The sequence below is a fragment of the Triturus cristatus genome, chromosome 11 (assembly GCF_964204655.1).
Source record: "Triturus cristatus chromosome 11, aTriCri1.1, whole genome shotgun sequence".
In the NCBI taxonomy this organism is placed as follows: domain Eukaryota; kingdom Metazoa; phylum Chordata; class Amphibia; order Caudata; family Salamandridae; genus Triturus; species Triturus cristatus.
The window spans coordinates 747,877,443-747,899,460 of record NC_140594.1 but is presented as its reverse complement, the minus strand read 5'-3'; the positions used below and the strand labels follow the sequence as shown (position 1 = coordinate 747,899,460).

The 22,018-nt window shown below is 45.7% G+C and overlaps 1 protein-coding gene and 1 long non-coding RNA gene across 3 annotated transcripts in view; one reads left to right on the top strand and one right to left on the bottom strand.

The window, feature by feature from the left end:
- The window catches only part of LOC146785404 (alanine--glyoxylate aminotransferase-like), a 309,868-nt gene extending 289,220 nt beyond the window's left edge, over positions 1–20,648 (bottom strand). Inside the window, exon 1 of the mRNA XM_085634415.1 lies at positions 20,064–20,648. Within this exon, the coding sequence (XP_085490541.1) occupies positions 20,064–20,318 (255 nt within the window). The 5' untranslated portion in view covers positions 20,319–20,648. The remainder of the gene's footprint in view (positions 1–20,063) is intronic.
- Positions 1–22,018, top strand: part of LOC146785403 (uncharacterized) — a 259,272-nt gene that overhangs the window by 203,139 nt on the left and 34,115 nt on the right. The gene's annotated exons all lie outside the window — the stretch shown is intronic.

The window sequence follows — 22,018 nt, the reverse complement described above, 5'->3', positions numbered from 1 at the left end:
GTATAGAGAATTGGCATAGTCGACATGTGACATGACCAGAGCAATAATTACCTGGATTCGAGCATCGTGAGTGAGATATTTACAAATCTTCTTTATTTTCCGAAGTTGAAAAAAGCAGGTGGAGATCACAGAGCTAATCTGAGGCTTCAGAGTAAGATCTTGACTGATGATCACCCCAAGGCTTTTAGCCAAACTGGAGGGGACAGGAGACTGACCCAGTTCTCCGGGCCAGAAATGGGGTCCCCAGGGATTTTTGTCAATGCCACCAGTTAGGATAAGCTCTGTTTTGTTCAGATTGAGTTTCAGATGGTTCTCGTTCATCCATTGACTGATGAACAACATGGTGGATTGAAAAGCATGGATCGACTCAGGAGTATTACTAATGGAAACGATAAGTTGAAAATCATCGGTGTAATTGAAAGTGCAGACTTTGCGCTCTTGCAGGGCTCGGACAAGTGGGAGAAGGTAAAGATTGAACATCAGAGGAGGGAGGAGCCCTGAGGGACTCCACAAGAGATTTTGATGCTAGGGGCAGTGAACTGAGCTGTGCAAACTGCCTGAGATCGATTTTCCAGAAATGAGTTGATCCGGCTTAGGGCTGGACCTGAGATTCCGGCATCCCTGACACGGTCGACCAAAAGAGAATGGTCGACCGCGTCGAAGGCAGCGGAGAGATCGCGCAGGAAGAGGGCCTGTGGAGAGCCTTTATCAGCCTCACTGCAAAGGGTGTCCAGTACAGTAAGAATAACCGCCTCAGTTGAGTGTGCCAGGCGAAAGCCAACTTGGTAAGGGTCGAGGAATTCTGATTTCTCCAAAAAGTCAGCGAGACAGCCGGTGACATGGGCTTCCAATAACTTGGCCAGGAAAGGGAGAAGAGAGATGGGCCGGTAGTCGGTCAAAACTGACGGGTCGGAACCCATCTTCTTCAAGAGGGGGACGATAATGGCCTCTTTAAAGGTGGCAGGGACGGAGCCTTGGAGGAAGGATTCATTTAAAAGATTTAAAGAGGGGCCAGGAAATGCAGTGAAGATTTCCTTCAGAATGCTAGGAGGGCAACAGTCAGTGGGTGATCCAGATTTGACTTTGGAAAGAAGTTTAAAAAAGGTGCGATCAACTAATATGGGAAAATGCGAGAGAGAGCTGTTGTTGGTGATGTGAGGGGGAGTAAGAGACAGACTTTGACTGGCAGGGATGCTGGACTTCATTTTCTTAATTTTATCAATGAAGAAGAGATTTAAGGCATTACAAAAGGTTTGAGAAGGGGGGAGCTACACAAGGTTCTTTCAGGGTTGGATAGCTCATCCACAATGTGAAAGATCTCCTTCGAGCAGTTGGTGGCCGACAAAATGTTTGAGGAAAAATGGGCCGCTTTAGCCGCTGAGATAGATTTTTTATAGGTTTTAAAAAGTTTAGATAGGACTGTTTGTCTTCAGGTTTGTAATTGCTTTGCCACTTTCTTTCCAGTTGTCTAAGAGCTAGTTTTAGATGTTTTAATTCACTTGAAAACCATTTTGGGGAGCATGGATCTTCCTGAGGGGAGCAAACTTACCCAGGGAGTCGAGGAATTATGATTTGTCAATCTTGTTCCAGTTTCTTCGAGTGCAACTAGCTGGACTAGGGTTTTTATTCATGACATTGTTTAGAATAGTAAAGTGGATTAAATGGTGGTCAGACCAGGTGCAGGGTGAGACTGAGACAGGAGACAGAGTGACGTTCACAGTCCAGACCTGGTCAAGAATATGTCCTTTAATATGAGTGAACACAACTATCTAGTGGGAAAACCTACTAGGTACCGTGCACTGTTCACAAGTTTGTATGTAACAAACACTAATATAACATCAATAATCAAAACTAAGAGTGTTAGTGTTCTAGCACTTTAGGCAATTTATGCTTAGGTACAACATAACATACACAATGGTCATTTTTCAAAAAAGTTACAAAAAGATTATTTTTACAATCCTTATGGTGCATAACATTAGTCATTCATAATGTAGCGAACCAAACTTGAAGAAATATAAACAATATTGGACGATGCACTTCTTTATCCACTTTTTAGCGGGCGGCTCAATGCATTTCGGGACAAAGAAGTCCCTTTGTCAGGGGCAGTAACCTAAAACAAATATACTGAAGTTTCTCATGTTGTGAGTGGATTACTGGTGGGAAATATTAACACAACAACACATATTAAATAGCTGGTGGTATTAAAGTGTAAAAACCGGTTATTGGTGTAGATGATCATCATTATGTGGAGTATTATGAATTCAAGAGCACCCAGTGTGCAATATGACTAAAGTGAATGTTATTAAAAAAATCCAAAATTAATAAATAAGGACTAAACGGATGAATAATACCAAAAGAGATCAAAGAAGTGAGACGATTAAAGTAATGGAACCCACTAGGTGAATTAATTTACGATGCCGCTGTCTCAAAAGCAGAAAATAGGTTCAACAAGAAGCGGTTAACCAATGTTGCTGTAATCAAGGAGAACTTAATTGTAGATATGACAATCCTGACAAAGAATATTACAACAAAGTAACTGTGCGTAGAATACCATGATATAATGACTCACCAAAAGGATATGGGTCATAGAGAATAATGCATCATGCTCTAATGTAAAGACGCGATATCGTGTAGATAGTATCTAAAAAAACGAGAGAACAGACCATCAGCATACGGAATGTAGCGTCAGGTAACCTCACAAGCAGCGAGTGAAAAGTGAACGAAACTTACCAGTATCAAACATTGAGCCGGTGTGGACGGTTCTTGGTGCGTAGCGCGTAACGATTTCAGGCAATGTAGTGTATAGCGTGAGACGCGGTAAGTTTAAAAACCGGAAAGGGACCGGAACCGGAAATATGTGAAGGATAATGAAACGCGACGAAGGACTGTCAGTAGTTTGAGAAAGAAAGTAAATAAACTACCTGAAAAGTTCGTCAACATCAGATCATCTTGGTGTGCACCTTCCACCCTAACTCTTATTCGCATCACTGTCACAACAAGGTAGCACCCACGCATTAAAAATGTCATTTAATTCTATTACGAACCTCACGGACAATAGGGCTGTCACTAAAGCATATACAACAGATGAAGCCACTGAAATGTATTCACTTATCCAGGAAGTTAAAATCTCTGACGCACATGGTGGATCTATTACCCAACAGCTCAGACAACTTGAATTCATTAAAAGAAGACAACTTAATCAAAAACTTCACGCGTCTACATTAGTCCAATATCATAAATCAAAACGCATCCCCAGGGGACTCCGCCTGGCAATTAAACCCGTGCTATTTCGGTTCCACCTCAATCCAATATTTATGGACAAGTGGTACGTGATCCTTAACAAGTGCTCACTCGATTTAATCCTACTTATCATTGAAGAACTTTCTAAAACCATACGGGACCTTGAAGAAGAAATCTGCAATTTAAAAGGTGAATTACAACAACGCATGGAAATCAATGCTTGGAAACTACAAATAGAGGTATTAAATCAAAAGCTCGACAAGTATGAAAAAGAACTTCAGGAAGGAAAACTACGCAAATATAAGAGGGACACTATTAATTACAAACTAAATTAAGTCTGAGATTTACTCCAAAAGACGTTTTGATCATAAGAAAGGACTCACATCATTGGATGAAAGCACTGTTTCTGACCAGGAGATGACAACTAAAAGAACACCTGCTAGTTTAATTGCATCTTCAGCTTCAACAGCTGGTCCGTCGGTAGATACGATTCAAAGTGACCAATCAATTTCACAAACGTCTTTTTTAGCCCAGGCCCCAGATCGAGGCCGCCCTCCATCATCAACAGTGGACAACAGTTCACCAACAACACAAGAAAAACAAGGAGAGGAAAAGGAAAAAGCCGGCAAATCACCTCGAAGTGGGAAAACAGTGAATTAATAATCAACATTTCATCATAAGGGAATCAACACCCAACAAAAAAACATTCTTGCAAGAGGAATGTCTTTTGTTCCAACCAATACCACCACGCTTTTTCAGGTTGAAGCTGAATTCTTTAGATTCACGAGAACATTAAGATTACGTCATTTTTTCACAAACATTGTACCTCCATCAGATATTTCCAGCATTACTACCACAAATCCATTTAAACCACGGAGTAACTTTATCCCTCCAGTCTCTCATAAAGTCTTAGATTCATTTGAGATGCTCGTCCAAAAGGATTTGTCGACTTTAAACTACCAATCTAAAAAGTTTGATAACCTCACTAAATATGACAAAACACTCATTACAACTTTAGCCAACAACCCGGACATTACCATGCAATCGGTGGACAAAGGTGGAGCCATTGTCGTCATGGACACCTCGTATTACATCATGAAAGTCAATGCTCACGTAAGTGATGACAATACATACATGCAACTTCCTAATGACCCAACAACACAACTACAAAAAAATCTTCAGGACTTACTGAATGAAGCCATTAGCCATGATTGGATTACTGATCAAACTCAAGTTTATCTTACAAGAAATCCAAGAAGACCAAAATTATACATGATACCCAAAATACATAAAAATGCTTTGGACCCACCATTTCGTCCTATTGTATCAGGATGTGGATCAATCTTTGATCCCCTGGGAAAATTCTTGGATCATTACATGCAACAATTTGTACAACAATGGTCATCATATGTGAAGGACACTACACACTTCCTCCAGAAATTGGATACATTTGTTGGCACGGACTTCTCTGAACTCCTGTTATGTACCGTAGATGTCACCGCCCTCTACACATCCATACCCCATCAGGCTGGTCTCGAAGCAGTTCAATGGGCATTACTCCGCACTGACAATATCGATATGGATAGATTATTCATATTGAAATTACTGAAATTCTGTTTACACCACAGTTACTTTGAATGGCAGGGCCGTTTTTACGCCCAACGTACCGGAACTTCAATGGGCTTCTCTGGAGCCCCATCGTATGCTAATACATTTATGGCTCTTTTTGAATTTGAAAACATCATGTCAAAGCAGGATTGGTGGCAGCACATCAAAATGTATTGCAGGTACATTGATGACATCTTCTCCCTATGGACAGACACTGATACCACACTTAGGTTGATGATCAATGAGCTTAATAATATTGATCCTAGGATTCAATTTACCTATAATATTCAGGACTACAGCATTCAATTTCTAGTTGTGTTAATCACTAAATCTACTGACAATTTGAAATTTGAAGCATCAGTTTACCAAAAACCTACAGATCGTAATAGCACCCTTGCCTACACAAGTTTCCATCCCAAAAGTTTACTCAAGAATCTTCCTTATTCACAATTCATCAGAGTTCGACGCATATGTAGTGATCCGGTAACCACAGCAGAGAAGGAGCAAGAATACAAACAACGGTTTAAATGTCGGGGCTATCCTGATCATGTTCTTGAAGATTGCCTCACACGAGCACAACAACAAAAATGGTCAGATCTATTACAACCACAAAAATGTTGTCAAAAGGATAGACTGGGGTCCAAGGCGCTTTTATTTTGGAGAAGCACTGTGTTTGGCAGCCCAATTGTTCCTCAGGCACCGGGGGAACCTCTTTGGGCATCAAAAGCTAAAGGCGGTCACTTGTCAGCCGAGCGAACACCACCGGAACTGCGAGCGTTGCCCAGCAACCGAGGAAGCCAGGCAGGAGCTTTGCCTGGTTGTGGGCAGGGCCACCGAGAGCGGACCCGATAGAGACCTCTCTCCGTGTTCAGGAGGCGTGGACCTACGCGACAGGGCCCGAGGCCCTGTGCCCAAGGGAGACTGTTGCTCTGTGCCTCCAAGGCCCAGGAGGGGGCCCGACCAAAGGGCTGAGGGAGAGGCCGGCCCTTGGTGTCAGAGAAGACAAGGGCTGCTGTCGTGAACTCCGCAAACCTTCCCCGTGCACCCTGGCAAACGCAGCACCAAGAGCATTCTTCGTACCTGACAGATTTTCAGGCACAGTTGCTGTAGGGGTGTGGGCAGGTTGTCTTTGGGGACAGGACGGGGAGGCAACCTTCGCAGGGCTCGTTCCTACACCCCCAGGAGTTACCGAGCCACATTTCAATCAGCACGGGAGCGTTGGTGCTGCTACCGGGGTAGCGGGATAAATTCCTGGTGCGTGTGGCCACCAGATTTGGGTGTGAGGCACTGGGGCCATTCTTGGTGGGATTAGGCCCTGGCGAGACCTCGACGGAGGCCCCCGGGTCCCAGGGGAGAAAGGTTCTCCACAAAATTGCCGCATCCCCTGTATTAGGCGGGCAGGTAGCCCAGGGGTCTACACAGGAAAATCAGTTGCTACAGTGCAGGTAGCAGGAGCGCCGGAGCCGCTCCTCAGTGTGGTAACCACTTTTCTGGGTTACACCCTACGGGCAGTGATGGTGTCTCAGCATAATGGTTTTTTTCTTTATGCTGTTGTGGTAATGTGTGCACCTAGTAAGTGATTACTTGGCACTGCTGATAATGGTGCCTGTGGCAGCCCCTCCGCCCCCAGATTTGGGTGTGAGGCCCCGGTGCCATTCTTGGTGGGATTAGGCCCTGGCGAGACCTCGACGGAGGCCCACGGGTCCCAGGGGAGAAAGGCTCTCTGCAAAATTGCCGCAACCCCTGCAGTAGGCGGGCAGGTAACCCAGGAGCCTATGCAGGGAAACCAGTTGCTACAGTGCAGGTAGCAGGAGCGCCGGAGCGCTCGTCAGTGTGGTAACCACTTTTCTGGGTTACACCCTATGTGCAGTGATGGTGTCTCAGCATAATGTTTTTTTTCCTTATGCTGTTGTGGTAATGTGTGCACCTAGTAAGTGATTGCCGGGCACTGCTGATGATGGTGGGCAGGATGGGTTGTGATTAGGCCTGGGCGAAGCACTACGCTACGCTCGCGTAGTTTGCGAAGTTCGCGCTACTTCGTGCTACGCGAACTGCACGTAGCACAGTGCGAACACGCGTAGCGTAGTGTTGCGTAGTGCTGCGGTCATTTTTTGCTTGCTCGCGGTCCTCAACGTCAAGTTGGCGACCGCGAGCAAGCAAAATGACATCCTGGCGAGACTTTTTCCTTGTTCGCGATCGCGAGCATGGAAAATAAACCTCCCGGCGAGATTCCCAACGCGAGAAGGTCAGGTTTCTCATTGCGAGGGGTCGCGTATGCTCGCGACCGCTCGCGATGAGAAACTACCAGTTCGCGTTGAGAAAGCTGCAGCTCGAGTAAAAATCTACTCGAGCAGCAGAAAACTACAGCTCGCACTGTGCAAGATGCCATTTTCAATGATTGCACAGTGCCGGTTGCTTGTCCGCACTGTGCAATCATTGAAAACAACATCTTGCACAGTGCGAACATGTTACTTCGCAGTTCGCGAAGTGCTACGCGTAGCTCGCGTAGTGCGAACTTCACTTTGCGTAGCTTCGCGAAGTGCTACTTCGCGAACTACGCCCACCCTTAGAACTGTGATGATGTACTGCACTACTGCTGATTATGTTTTGCATAACATGCTATACAAGGAAGTGCTATTATGTTCATGCCTCATGCCTAATGTGGTGTGCTAGACGCGCCCTTACCAGTAGGTACTGGTTATCTTCACTAATTGTGAATCATGATGGTTCTGACAGTGGCCCGATTAGCCCTGTAATGTTTATAATCCCTGTAAAGTCATGCTAAGTGCCAGGTGGCACAGTGTATATATATGTGATTGCGTTATAATGTGTTTTGTGAGTATTACAAAGGCTATTTTTGATATAACCTTGTGTTTAGTTTCTTTTGTGGTGAGCCTAGTGTGTCGCTACTGTGTGTGTGTGTTGAGCAAACACTTTACACATTGCCTCTGGGATTAGCCGGACTGCTCTGCCAAGCTACCAAGGGGGTGAGCAGGGGTTATCTTCAGCATGTAACTCCCTTGCCATGACTAGAGCGGTGGTTTCTGCCTGGCTTAGGCACATGCCTTAGCCAACCACAAATCCCATTTCTAACAATGCCCTTCAGACACTTTATGTGAATTTAACACAGACAAACGTGCAGGTACAACCCACAGGCTTCTAGCTGCAAGTGTGTTGAAGTTACACTTAGCATGAACAAACTATTCTGAAGTGTTACTATTTTATTAACTTAAGACTGGAACAGATTGCAACTTCAAAACGTTTTCGAAAAGTTATGCTATGCAAAGTATGAAAAAAGCAGACAAACTGTGTGCATCACATGAAAAATGTTGCAAAAGGGGGCTTTGTTGTAATTACAGTTGTATATGAACTTTTGAACAAAATAACAAGTTAACTGGTAACTGGTGTTTTTTTTACTAGGTCCGTTCGCACTACTGTACTCTCAGCATCAATTTGTCGACATGATGATTACACCACTGTACACAACACTTTGCAGATTCGAGTTTTAAATTGTTTTAACCCCTGTGTATAACTGCATGTTTGTAACCTCAACACATTTTTGCACATACGGAACTCTGTGACTTGCTGCATCTAAAGGAACATGATTCATTGCTGCCACAGATATTCGTGTGAAATGTTAGCTAACATACTGGTCTACTGTTCACATTTAATGCTGTTCTCTCATTTCCTGCAATGTATAGCTATGTACAGGCTTTTGTCGGTGCCGTGCAAGGAACATTTTCCTGCCTCCACCATCATGACTGGCGCTCTTACTCACCCCTGCCCTACCTTTTCTGGCTGTCTCTGACAGTGGGGAAATCTCCCCACGGTTCCCTCTGCAGAGACTGTGGTGCACAACTCTCACTGCATGGGTGCCAATATAAGTGATGAGAAAAGTCGATGAGCCTTTAACTTGATTCCCATCGCTTTTCTCTCTCAGATGGTTCCTTGCCATGCGGGGAGCAGCTATGTGTGCTGCTGTGGCAGTTAGACACGTTGCAGGACTCCTGTTGTTTTGCTGTTAATTTTTTGCAGTTTTATATAGCGCAAACTCGACCCAAAGGGAATCAAGCATTTTACATGAGCACCAATTCTATTAACCAAGGACACATTATTCTTTTGTGGGCACGGGGAGATCAAGTGATTGGCCCAGAAACACAGGACAGAACATTGACTGGATGCTGAGACTCAAACCTGGTTCACCAGTTCCATTGCCGGCAGCTCTGCCTGTTATGCCACATACTCCCTCCACATTTCCTCACCTAGTTTGTTGTAAGGCTTCTTCTCAGTTTCATGTCTGCCCCAGTCTGTCTTAGCCTTTAACAATCCTGTCCACTAGCCCGGGGTATTACTGCCCACCTAAAAAGTGCTACGATGCCTCATCAGGGACAGTAAGCACTATATAATTTACAGTACAGTTACTATAAAGTAAACAACAATAACTTTGAGAAGACAGCACAGTTAACCTCTTCGCTGCGGCGCAAATTCCGCCGCAGCGCTACCGCGGTGCTGACATTCCAATCGCGGGCGTGGCATGACGTCTCCCGGCCGTCGTCCGCACACGCCCATCGTGACCGCATGACGTCCAGGAGACGTCATGAGCATGGAAGAGGTTAAGAGGAGGCAGGCCTAGGTGGACGGCTATCCGAAGAGCTTTGGAATGGGGTCCTGTTGACTTCTACTTCTTCGGCCTGTAGGCCGGACAGGTACAAGACTAGATGCTAATTCACTGTCTACTTGCCCTTAGATTTTTAGGTCTCGCCTACGCAGCACGCATGCGCTGCATAGGAGGGCCTTTATCCGTCGCTCTGGTTATTTTCAAGCACACACTCGTGCTTGTGGCGGCATCCACATTGCGGGATCCCGCAGGGGCGCGCCACAAGCATGAATGCAGTGCTTGAAAATGAGCAGACAGCTAGCGTGTGCGCACCACTCGCGGGTGCACTCCTCTGCCTCTCTCTCCCTCTCTGATGTCCCTAATGCTGCAGTCAGCCCAGGACAAACACCCTCGGCTAGCCTCTGAATGACTGTTCAGGCATCTGCTTTCGCTCTTCACCCCCTCCGTTGGATCTGTCACAGCGCTCTAGAGAAGTGGTTGGAAAGCTTCACACAGCACTTTACAAAAACAGGACATAAACGTAGCCAGTTTGAAATCAAGGCCGTTCAGGGACACAGAGTTGGGGTGCAAATCATTCGCTCCTCTTTTGTGAATCAAAAAACGCAGGTGTGTTCTTTTGTTGTATGAGAGATCTGTGGTGCTTAGTGCTACATTGCATTACCATGGTTTCATGGCGCTACTGGGATTAGGCACCATCACGCCCTGGTATCGAGGATTCCGTCATAGAGCTGGCCTTGACTTCCCTCATGGGCGTGTCCCGTCTGCACCTCCCGTCCTTGGCCGCTTGTTGGACTCTTCTGTTGCGCACATGATAATAGAATGACGTGAGTGCTCCACTTCACACACCGTAAAGAGCCCAGTCATGCTTTGCAGAAAAGTTAAATATGTAAGCATGACGCGGTGTTGCACAGGAGCATCCCAGACTTCGTTCTTTGTGAATCCTGTGCATTTTGAATATACATAAAATGTGCATTGAGAGAGTGGGGGCAGCTGCAGTCTGACACACATATTCCTTTTGTGGCGCGGGCTCGTGGTGTTTTCATGCAGTTGATCTGCATCTCTCTGCTCTACGTACATCAGTGCGGACGTCTCTACAGACACCACTGCAGACAATCTCGGGTCATCACTGATGACAGAGGAGGGCCGTGCTCCCACAGCTGTCCCAAGTAGATGCACGTCGGAAAGAAACCTCTCGATATTTTCAGCTCCAGACCCAAAGTCCGTCTTTTCATCTGTGACCACAGCAAACTTTGAACGTGAGTCAGCTGCGGTGGGCCAGCGAGCTGAGCTGCCCAAGAGCACTGCCGAGTCCTCTCTGACGTAGGAAGCCGTGACCGCAGCACGTCTATGTAGGGAATCAGAAACCGTAGACAGAAAGTGATAGTGAGGAGGCCACAGCACTACCTAGTTTTAATTATATATGCTATCCTACAGCACAGTGAAGAGGACAACCACAGCATAGCTGAGCACTAGCTACATCCACTCTCCTACCGCACAGTGACGGGGAACCCACAGCAGTGCCCACCGCTGGCTGCAGCAGCTCTCCCGCTCACCCACAGCACTGCCCACTGCTGGCTACAGCAGCTCTCCCGCTCACCCACAGCACTGCCCACCGCTGGCTGCAGCAGGTCTCCCACAGCTTCAGGCACACTGACAAAGGCACCCACAGCACTGCTCAGCATTGACCGCAGCAGCTGTCCCACAGCACAGCTCCAGGGCAGAATGAGCAGGAGAGCCTTTAGAGCAGCCGTATGGCGTTACCAAACCAGATGCTGAACTAACCCGAGCCCCTCCACTGGACTAACTCCAGCCCCTCCACTGAACTAACCACAGCCCCTCCACTGTTACACGCTGTCTAGGTTAGGAGTGTGACGATTAGGTGATTCTGCTGTAAAGCCAAACAACTTCAGGACGATCACATTTTGGACACACTGGGTCAGAACGAAGGGAAAAACTTCAACTCTCCTTTGAAATGCACCGAACTACAACTAACAACATACAAAGCGCACACCATACTGCCTGGAAAACAGCAGGGCCCCATTATTTCACCTTGATTACGGCGGATCATGGTTTACGCCTTCAAATAATTATTTTAAGGAGTCCTGCATGTTGCTATTCTTTTCAATTAGCCATGAGTTGTGCGTGATTGCAACCGCGCCGCTGGTTGCTAACACAGACTTTGTTCTCTGTAGGTCGTAACTCAGGCTGCATTGCTGAAGTTGATCCAGACGCTGTACTTTAATGCTGTTGCTGGGGTAATCGATTGCTGCGAAAACAAGCATTGGCATAGCCAATAGGTCTCGCCTTTGGGACCTTGTAAGTAAAAAAAAAAACCTGAAGTGTAAGACTTCACGTTTACATTGACTGCTTCCTAAATATAAAGTAAATGTAAACGTGAAGTCTTATACTTCAGTTTTTTTTTTTTACTTACAAGGTCCCAAAGGCGAGACCTATTGGCTATGCCAATGCTTGTTTTCGTAAGTTCATGAGTGACTGATTATTATCTAGTGGTAACGAGTTCCACAACTTTAGCAAGGCCTTAAAGGTCAGTCAGTCAAATAGTATATTTTGGTTTTAAGCCTTAAAAACACACGGTACTTAAAAGTAGTTTACCATATGTGGATTATAAATCTCAAATAATCTCATTAAATGAAAACGATCCATATATATCAGAATTTCCTACTTAAATAATAAAATAAAGACACCTAAAACTGCAGCACCTAAAAGTCCTTCCATTTACAAATCACCTACACAAATTGGAAGATAATGGGAGGAAAACCTGCTTTTGGTACTGAAAATTACTATTTCCTTCTTGGACTGGTTGAGCTGTACCCTGATTATGCTCTAGAACCCCCTCACTTTACTCTCTGGCCACTGATATTCCTCAGTGTCTACACCCATGGTTATTATCTCCTGCTATGACCTTGTTTATTGATTTGTTGGCCTGGACCTTGAGATGGTCGTTGCCCCCACCTGTGAAGTTGGTCTATTGTGTACTGTTCGCGAGTATGTTTGCTGTTCAATCTGCCTGTTTCTTCTTGCCTGGCCATTTGTAAAGCATTTTGATAACCTCTACGGTCATGTTGGCGATATATAAAACTTTATAAATAATTAAATGAATTCTTCGACTGCAGGAGACCTATTGTAATTGCTCCAAAACCATAGCAAATAAAGTATTGTTAAAGAACCGGATATATCTGTATTTAGGTCAGGGAGACAGTCACTAGATTAACCGACCTAGCAGGACAGGCGAGTCAATTAATGGCCTCAACTTTGTGCGTGTGAGAGCTCATAACTTTCCAAACTGTGTGACCCGACACAGTACTGTGTCGCCTGCAAATGTTGTGTGTGTCGCGGGCACTTATGCTGCTAATTAAGAGGCTTTCCTAGACACTCTGCTCATTGGGGGCCGGGCGATTCACAACAAAGCCTCATTAACAAGTAAATGGACTTTTAAAGACCTGTGAAGTGCTCGGGTGCGGCTGTGTGTGTGCCCAGCAAGTTGGGGTGAGGTGACAGAGGGTGACAGACAGAGGGAGACGGAGAAAGGAAGACAGAAGGAGGGAGACAGAGGGAGACAGAGAGAGAGAGACAGAGAGGCAGAGGGCAACAGACAGAGGGTGACAGACAGAGGGAGGAGGGTGACAGACAGAGGGAGGAGGGCGACAGAGGGAGGGAGACAGAGGGAGGAAACAGAGACCGACAGAGAGAGGGAGACAGAGAGGGAAAGAGGGAGGGAGACAGAGGGGGGGGAGACAGAGGGAGGGAGACAGAGGGAGGGAGAGAGGGAGGCAGAGGGCGACAGACAGAGGGAGGAGGGAGACAGAGGGAGGGAGATAGACACAGGGAGACAGACGAAGACAATCAGAGAAAGGGAGACAGAGAGAGAGGGAAACCATGGGAGACAGAGAGAAAGGGAGACAGAGGGAGGGAGACTGAGGGATGGAGTCCGGGGTAGACAGAGCGAGGGAGAGGGAGACAGATAGAGGGAGACAGAGGAAGGGAGACAGAGAGAGAAGGAGACAGAGGGAGACAGAGACAGAGGGAGACAGAGACAGAGGGAGACAGAGACAGAGGTAGACAGAGACAGAGGGAGACAGAGTGAGGGAGACAGAGTGAGGGAGACAGAGGGATGGAGACAGAGGGATGGAGACAGAGGGATGGAGACAGAGGGATGGAGACAGAGGGATGGAGACAGAGGGAGGAAGACAGAGGGAGGAAGACAGAGGGAGGAATACAGAGGGAGAGAGAAGGAGGGAGACGGAGAGAGGGAGACAGAGGGATGGAGAGAGAGGGAGGAAACAGAGACCAACAGAGAGAGGGAGACAGAGAGGGAAAGAGGGAGGGAGACAGAGGGAGGGAGACAGAGGGAGGGAGAGAGGGAGGCAGAGGGCGACAGACAGAGGGAGGAGGACGACAGAGGGAGGGAGACAGACACAGGGAGACAGACGAAGACAGACAGAGGAAGGGAGACAGAGAGAGAGGGAAACCGTGGGAGACAGAGAGAAAGGGAGACAGAGGGAGGGAGACAGAGGGATGGAGTCCGGGGTAGACAGAGCGAGGGAGAGGGAGACAGATAGAGGGAGACAGAGGGAGGGAGACAGAGAGAGAAGGAGACAGAGGGAGACAGAGACAGAGGGAGACAGAGGGAGACAGAGACAGAGGGAGACAGATACAGAGGGAGACAGAGACAGAGGGAGACAGAGTGAGGTAGACAGAGTGAGGGACACAGAGGGATGGAGACAGAGGGATGGAGACAGAGGGATGGAGACAGAGGGAGGAAGACAGAGGGAGGAAGACAGAGGGAGGAAGACAGAGGGAGGAATACAGAGGGAGAGAGAAGGAGGGAGACAGAGAGAGAGAGAGGGAGACAGGGATGGAGACAGAGGGATGGAGACAGACAGAGGGAGACAGACAGAGGGAGGAGGGCGACAGAGGGATGGAGACAGATGGAGGGAGACAGATGGAGGGAGGCAGACGGAGACAGACAGAGGGAGTGAGGGAGACAGAGAGAGACAGAGTGAGTGAGAGAGGGAGAGAGAGACCGAGAGAGGGAGGGAGACAGAGAGAGAAAGGGAGGGAGACAGAAACAGACAGAGATAGAGACAGACAGAGACAGGGACAGACAGACAGATAGAAACAGGGACAGGGGCAGACAGATAGAGGCAGAGACAGACAGAGTGACGGAGAGGGAGACAGAGGGAGGGAGACAAGGACAGACAGAGACAGGGACAGACAGACAGATAGAGGCAGAGACAGGGACAGACAGATGGAGGCAGAGACTGAGACAGACAGAGAGGCAGAGAGAGGGAGACAGAGAGAGAGGGAGACAGAGGGAGACAGAGAGAGAGGGAGACAGAGAGAGGGAGAGACAGAGGGAGAGAGTCAGAGAAGAGAGACAGAGGGAGACAGGCAGAGGGAGACAGGCAGAGGGAGACAGACAGAGGGAGACAGAGGGAGAGAGAGGAGGGAGAGGGAGGGAGGGAGACAGAGGAACAGAGACAGAGGGACAGAAACAGAGGGAGACAGAGAGCTGGAGACAGAGAGCAGGAGACAGATGGCGACAGAGTGAGACAGAGGTAGGGAGACAGAGAGAGGGATGAGGGTGAGAGAGAGAGAGAGAGGGGGCACAGTTTTTTTTGCTCTAGCACCGCCCCCTTCCCCACAAATGTGTTGCCTTTTTTGTAACTTTCGATGTGTTGGTGCTTTTAGAAGGAATAACGCTTAACATCTTGGGTTCATAGAGTACTTTCCTTCTCCTGTAAGTGCATTACTAGCTTATGTTCATGTTCTGAATGTTGCCATCCGTTTTATTGCTTTCACCCATATCATTTTTCAGAATGCATTTTATGTTATTTGCCTGCTTGGGTGATGTCAATCCTTTGGTCTTAAACTGTGTAGCAAAGAAGCATTTTTCCTCTTGGATTTGGATGAGGATGTCAGGGGTAGAGCTTGTGGGGTTGTCTTGTAATACCCCTCTGTTTGGTATCTATGTTTTCTGGCGTATTCTTAAGTGAAGGCTTCGGTTGACAACCAGGTCACTAGGGTAAGTTTGTTTTGTTTGTGAGCATCACCAGGGGATGGAATTCAGTTTTTATGATTTCAGATGTGATAGTTCATTGTGAGCCATTAATAGTTTAACATTGTTACTCTCATTTTAAAATAAGAAAACTTGTACAGACCTTTATTAAGGAGATATTAGTAGATTGTTCGTAAATTTCTCTTTTTCTCATGCAATGAACCATTCAATGTATCTTCTATTGTAGGCCCGTGCTGGTATTGTGTGGGTGCCCTGCATGCTGGAAGGAACTATTATAACTATAATAAGACTTTTTATTGGAAAGAAGCGCTATGACTTATGAAGAATGTGGTATTCAACTGTACATAATGCTGTTTAGTCGTGTTACTCTGTCACTCACTGGACATTGTTACAGGTTTCCCACAAGAGAATGGTCCATGGTTAATCAGGAAAATTCATAGCGCTTTATCCTGCTTCACTGAGAAATCTCACTAGGAAATGAGGTGAAGTCAGGTTTTCAGCACATTCTTGATGCAGTGTCTTTCTGTGACTGAAAACATCAGTCAGAATTACAGCAAGATTGACTCACCCTTCCATACTTCCAAAACATTGGTAACTATATTGCCTGTATATTACAGCACTTAGAAGCGGAGAGCGGTCCCATCTGAGTTCAATGCACAGAGACCAGCTGATAAGTTGCATGATTCTTTTACCACTCACAATTTCCCCTTCCTGAATGGATTTTTGTATAACTCATATTCAGCAAGGCAGCAGGCGGACTTTGTGCATGGTTGGAAGGGTTGGCAGTGCGTGCACCCGCCCTTTTTGTTCCCTAAATCCCTGGGGCATGTGTCAATGTGTGCATGATTATATTCTTGCTTCAGGCACAAACCTAACCTTACACCTAGTTTTGCCAGTCACTGTCTTTGTTAGAACTGATTCACAATTGCTTTATTAACCTTGCTGTGTTCTCAAATTTGCTTGAAAATGCACCATTTGTCCACTTTTTTTTCAAAATTTTCTCCGGGGGAAGAAGCCCCCCGAACCCCTCTTGGGCGGTTCGGGTTCGCTCGCCAGCAGGCGGACTTTGTGCATGGTTGAAAGGGTTGGCAGTGCGTGAACCAGCCCTTCTTGTGCCATAAATCACTGGGACATGTGTCAATGTGTGCATGATTATATTCTTGCTTCAGGCACAAACCTAACCTTACACCCAGTTTTGCCAGTCACTGTCTTTGTTAGAACAGATTCACAATTGCTTTAGTAACCTTCCTGCTTTCTCAAAATTTGCTTGAAAATGCACCATTTGCCAACTTTTCTTTCAAAATGTTCTTCTGGAGGGAGAACCCCCCCGAACCCCCCTTAGGTTGTTCGGGCTCGCTCGCTACGCTCCCTTGCTACACTGCCTTACTGGGTCCCAAAATGACTTCTCTCCAAAAAGTGTGTCACCAACATGAAAAGTTTGGAAAGCTGTGCTCTAATTGTTTGTTTTTCAGTAACACGCTGCCACTTTGGAAGTTCGTTTCTGAAAATAAAACAAATACCCAGCAGGACGAAAAGTACACGGCACCTGCTTAATAGTTCACGGAGCCTACAATGAAGGTGCTAGTGTGGCAGCTCCAGTGTATATTTAGCGATCCCCACTAGGCACGCTTGAATTCCTAAATATGATGTGCGCTGCAAAGGTGCTAAAAGTAGGGGTGCAAGGGATGCTGCAGCAGCACTGTAAACAAGCATGCAAGAGTTCAAAGTTGAATAAGCAAAGTTGATGCCTTTACATGTTGTGTTTATCTTGTCAAATTTGCTGAGCAGTGTATGTCTTCTGAAAAACTTCCTCTTATTAGGGAACTGGTGTTTACTTTTATTTCTCTGACAGCAAAGTGAGAGGATTTTGTAAAAGTGGTCTATGTGACAATCTTGCCGGGGTACAGAAAGTGAAAGGAAAGTTAGTAGGATATCAGTCTGTTTCTAACTACAGCAACATTTAAATACCTGTAAATGAACTCTGCACATTTCAAAATATATTAGCAATTAGGTAAGTACAAATTAAGCATTTTTTTTGTAATTCTGAAGTGTGATATTTTAATACAATTAAAACAAATCAAGAGACTTTACTTGGTGATGCGCAAATGATAAATATTTGCTGAACCCGGATTCCACACATTATTGCTTGTGTGCTACATAGTTTTAACAGTAAAACTGCGTGCCTATTCAAATGTAGTTGTCAGCTCTACAGCTATTGTGCTGTCTGTAAATTACAGTACTCTACTATACCAGTGCTCCAAAACGCACCACCAGCTGGCTGCATACCCGATCCGTGCCACATTCCTGCTGAATGGGTGCCACACACCTGCTACACTTGTTTTTAGTGTTACTCTTGGATTTTCCACATTTATTTTGGCTTCAGTGATATTTCATTAATGGGAGCACCACTGATTCAGTCCACCAACAAATGTATAGAGAACATAGCTTCTGCTGGCCTGGCAGGCCAGAAAGGCACGCACCACTGGTTAATGCGGCCTGTAGTGTCCATATTACAAACTTATCTCAACACTCAAAACCTTCTCAAGCATATTAACCTGTCTGGGCATCATGTACCTGACTGGACAGTTTGATATAAACCAGAGGGCTTTAAAATAGACTAGTGAGTAGAGGCTGTGCTGCAGCGATATGTCCATAACCTCCTAGTCAACCATTTGAATCTCACTTTTTTGATTCTGAGTTTATTGAAACAAGCATTAATAAGCTGCATGGTGCTAGTACTTTTATTTAAGCTATAAGAAATAATTATTTGTGGTGTCTGCTATTTTTTTACTTGTTTCTTTGTATGGTCTTGCTTGACAGCACAGGCATCACCAGACAGTTATTTTAGCAGTACTAGAGAGGGGCTTTGGCTCTGTCCAAAAGTTGGGAGTCAGGAGCGCATGTTTTGAATGGGCAGAAGTTGTATGCCCCCACACAAAAAGTGGTTGCCCTCAACACAGCTGTGATCATTTTGTTTATTTATCCTGCTGCCGGAGCTTAAACTTTCAGGGGCACACACATGGCATTGTAATGCCATTAAAGTGTCTTAGATGGGTAGATAATTGTTATTGTTTTTTTTCTGGCAGCAGCACAGATGGTAGGAGGGCAGTCATTATCCTATATGGGGTTTTAGACCTGGCTTGACAGTACAACTGTCATGGGACCTTTTCATCTACATCAATATTATTCTACAATTATTTTCTTCCACCCAAATATATATTCATTCCCATGCAATTTACTTGTGATGCTTTACATTACCATACAAAAGTCTTTCAAAGCCAGACCTATTGGCAGTGCCAATTCTTGTTCTGTCTTTCTTTACCTCTGGTGCTCACTGCCAACAAGCAGCTCAAATTCAGCACTGTCTGAGCTAGTCTGGTTTTTGACCATTGTAATCCAAAACCCATGCCTGGTTGAATTACTTAATTTATTTATAGAAGTTATTGATATAGCGCAGTCCACACTGGCATAACCAAACTTGAGGGGGCCTCCCTGCAAAGTATGTGGTGGGGCCCCCTCCGGACTCAATCAGGAGCTCTCCAGCCAGAGTATTGTGCTGAGGGGGCCCCATGGAGCTTGGGCTGCACCCGCACCGCGGGGGCAGCGGGGGCCTGTGTTACGCCACTGGCAGTCCCCACCTTTGCAGATAACAATACTAGCACAGTGAGATACACAAAAGCTATGAGGCAGGTATAAGATATATATCAATGCAGTATGGCTGTACCTAAATTAAATGGCTCCATGAAGTACTGTTGTGTGAACCCATAGAACATCCAAAAATAAAGAAAGCTTTTAAAACATAACTGGGATCCATAAAATGAGGGGTGCTAATTTTATTACACGTAGTAGACTCTGTTCCTGCTGACTGCAGCATTGCATTATCACGCAAATTAAATTACACAGGAAATGATACTTTACATTACCGATTTGTCCCTACATTCAGGACAGCTGATAGAGAATACAATTTGAATAGAATATGTTGCATGTCTATAATGGTATTTCCTAAACAATCATTTTGTATAAGTTTGTGTCATTTGTCAAAGCTCATAGATGACACAAAAGTGCGACCTAGTTGTCCTATCTTTGTGTAGTTTGGTCAGCCTTTTTGCATCATTTGTTCCTTCGTTGCAGTTTAATTACAGGGAGCCTGTTTATGTCTCATACTATATATCGATTCTCCAGGTTTCACAAACCTGTAGGTGAATGAGTTAGATGGTGAACACAAGAAAGTTTCAGTGGGTGAATGAATGGATGCATGAGGGCAAGAATGAATGACAAAGCATTTTTACGATGACTTATTGAATGCCTAAACTCACCAGTGACTGAAGAGGCACTTTCAGTTCAGTTATAAACAACACCTTTTGGCATTGCCAACGATTGTTTAATTGGTTCATCATATTTCACAATACCAAATGGAAAAAGAAAAATTATCTGCATTTCAATTCCATGTAATTATTCATACAGCAGCATCAATAAAAAATAAAAAATAAAGCATCCCAGGTGCATGCTATATCGTATTATTGTTACACAGGTGCCTAACACCTTGGCGCACCTTACCTGGAATATCTCAGGGTGCATGTGTCCGATCAATTGTCTTCCTCCGGCTGCCTGGATACGTGGGGGAACATTTGACGGCCCGGGCCCCAGCATTAGCCTCTGAGGGACTGCGAGCGGCTGCAGAAGTGCAGAGGGGACAGACACCTGAAGCGGAGGAAAGAAGGACATGGCCCTGGCGCAGTGCAAGACGGAGCCCACGAGGTTAGCTGTTGTCTGCTGGAGCAGGAAACGAGTGCCTTTCATTGCCCTCTGCATCCTTAAATTGTCCAAAAAAAAAAAAAAAAGAATGGGTCGAGGACAGCAGTGAAGTTACCCTTTGGCCTTGCAAGGTATCTTATCTCAATTTGTAGCACCTATCTCGTTTTTGTGGTTTTTGAACAACTCTTCGGCCATTAAACTCTTGCTTCGATAGCTGAGTCATCATAGGGATAACTAACAGAAAATGAGTTACCTATTCCCTTTTTGTACCGACGTTCTCTATACCTGCCAATTTATAAAGAAACGTCACCCTGTGAAGGGGGGCGGGCCCCATGCCGAGAGCTACCAAGAGGCTCTCCCTGCCTTCGAACAACCCTCCCACTCCCCCAAAAATCTCCACCCACTGACCCCTCCCAAAAAAAAAAAAAAGCGTCACTGAGGACGTTGCCGTTGTCCTGGGGTGTATTCACACCTCTTAATGGACATCGACTGCTTACAACCTGCGATAACAAGCAGGAAAGCCACGCTCTGCAGTGGTTTCTACATATCTTTTCCTGCCTCCGTGTGGTTTTTGCTTCTTTTTTTTTACCGGGTTACTGTGTGAACGGAGCCGAAATCGTCTGACACACTGTATCACCGTGTGAGTTGGCAGATCACTGCCTCCGAGTACTGTCCTAAACAAAAGCTGGCGGTAATGTAGTGCAAGTATGCAACTAGCAAAGATCAAAGCTGATCGTCTCTTTCTTTGCCTCGGTCTCTCTCTCCACTCTGCCCTTTAAGTCATTATTTCACCCGAATTGCAACAACACAGTACTCATTTAAACTTTTCTTTAGCGTTGTCTTTAATCTTGAATGTCACTCTGGCTGCAAAGTTAGTTGCCTTCTAAGTTCTACTAAAAACGCAATTTAAGGACGGAGCTAGACATGTGTCAGACTGCACAACTCTCCTCATTGTACTTGCCACTGGTGTGAACAGAGGCACCTGGGGTTTTCTACTTCCGATCTGAGAGGGAAAGAGCCAGAGTCCGAGCTCTGGTGGTAGCTGCTTCTAGATAGATGCAAAGGTGAGCTAAGTAAATATTTTCACTCGCTTAATCTCAGTTTCCCCTTCACTATTCTAATGTGAAAAATTGCCTTCTAACCAGGAAAGAAAAGATTTCCTACGATGTCTTCTGGCTCTTCGGTATGTATGGGACACCTGTGTTTTTCAATGCAAGTCTACCTTCACTGGAATACCCCCTTTAGCTGGCTCTCCGAAACTGGCATTTGGGGCTTTTTACCCTGCATATCCACAGTCGGCTGAACTTCTGTTCTGGCTACAAATCAAATATTTCTTGGAAATGGGAGGCGGTGTTGTTGACAGAAGTCCATATTGATCTGTAGGAGGCCCACCTCTCCCCACCTATGTTCTTCAAAAAGCAGATAACATTTTTGTACCAAGGTTTGCTTCGTCAGCAGGTGAACTTGAATGTCATGTTGGTCTCTCTTTTACCTGGGCGGACACACAGACCTCTCACTGATTGAAATACATGGATCCTCCTGGTTCATGCAATGAAGGCAGAACTCAGAGTGGTGTAATGTGTGTGGCGAACATAAGTGAGCTATCGGTACTAAGCAAGTGGTTGTACAATTAGGTGTCCCTGTGGACTGTGCTTCCCGAGAAACAAAATGCCTCCGCTTGGTGTTCAGCCTCCCAGCAGGAATGCCTACTTCCCCGCTTCTTGTATTCTGATAAAAAGGCAAATGTTAGAGTATTT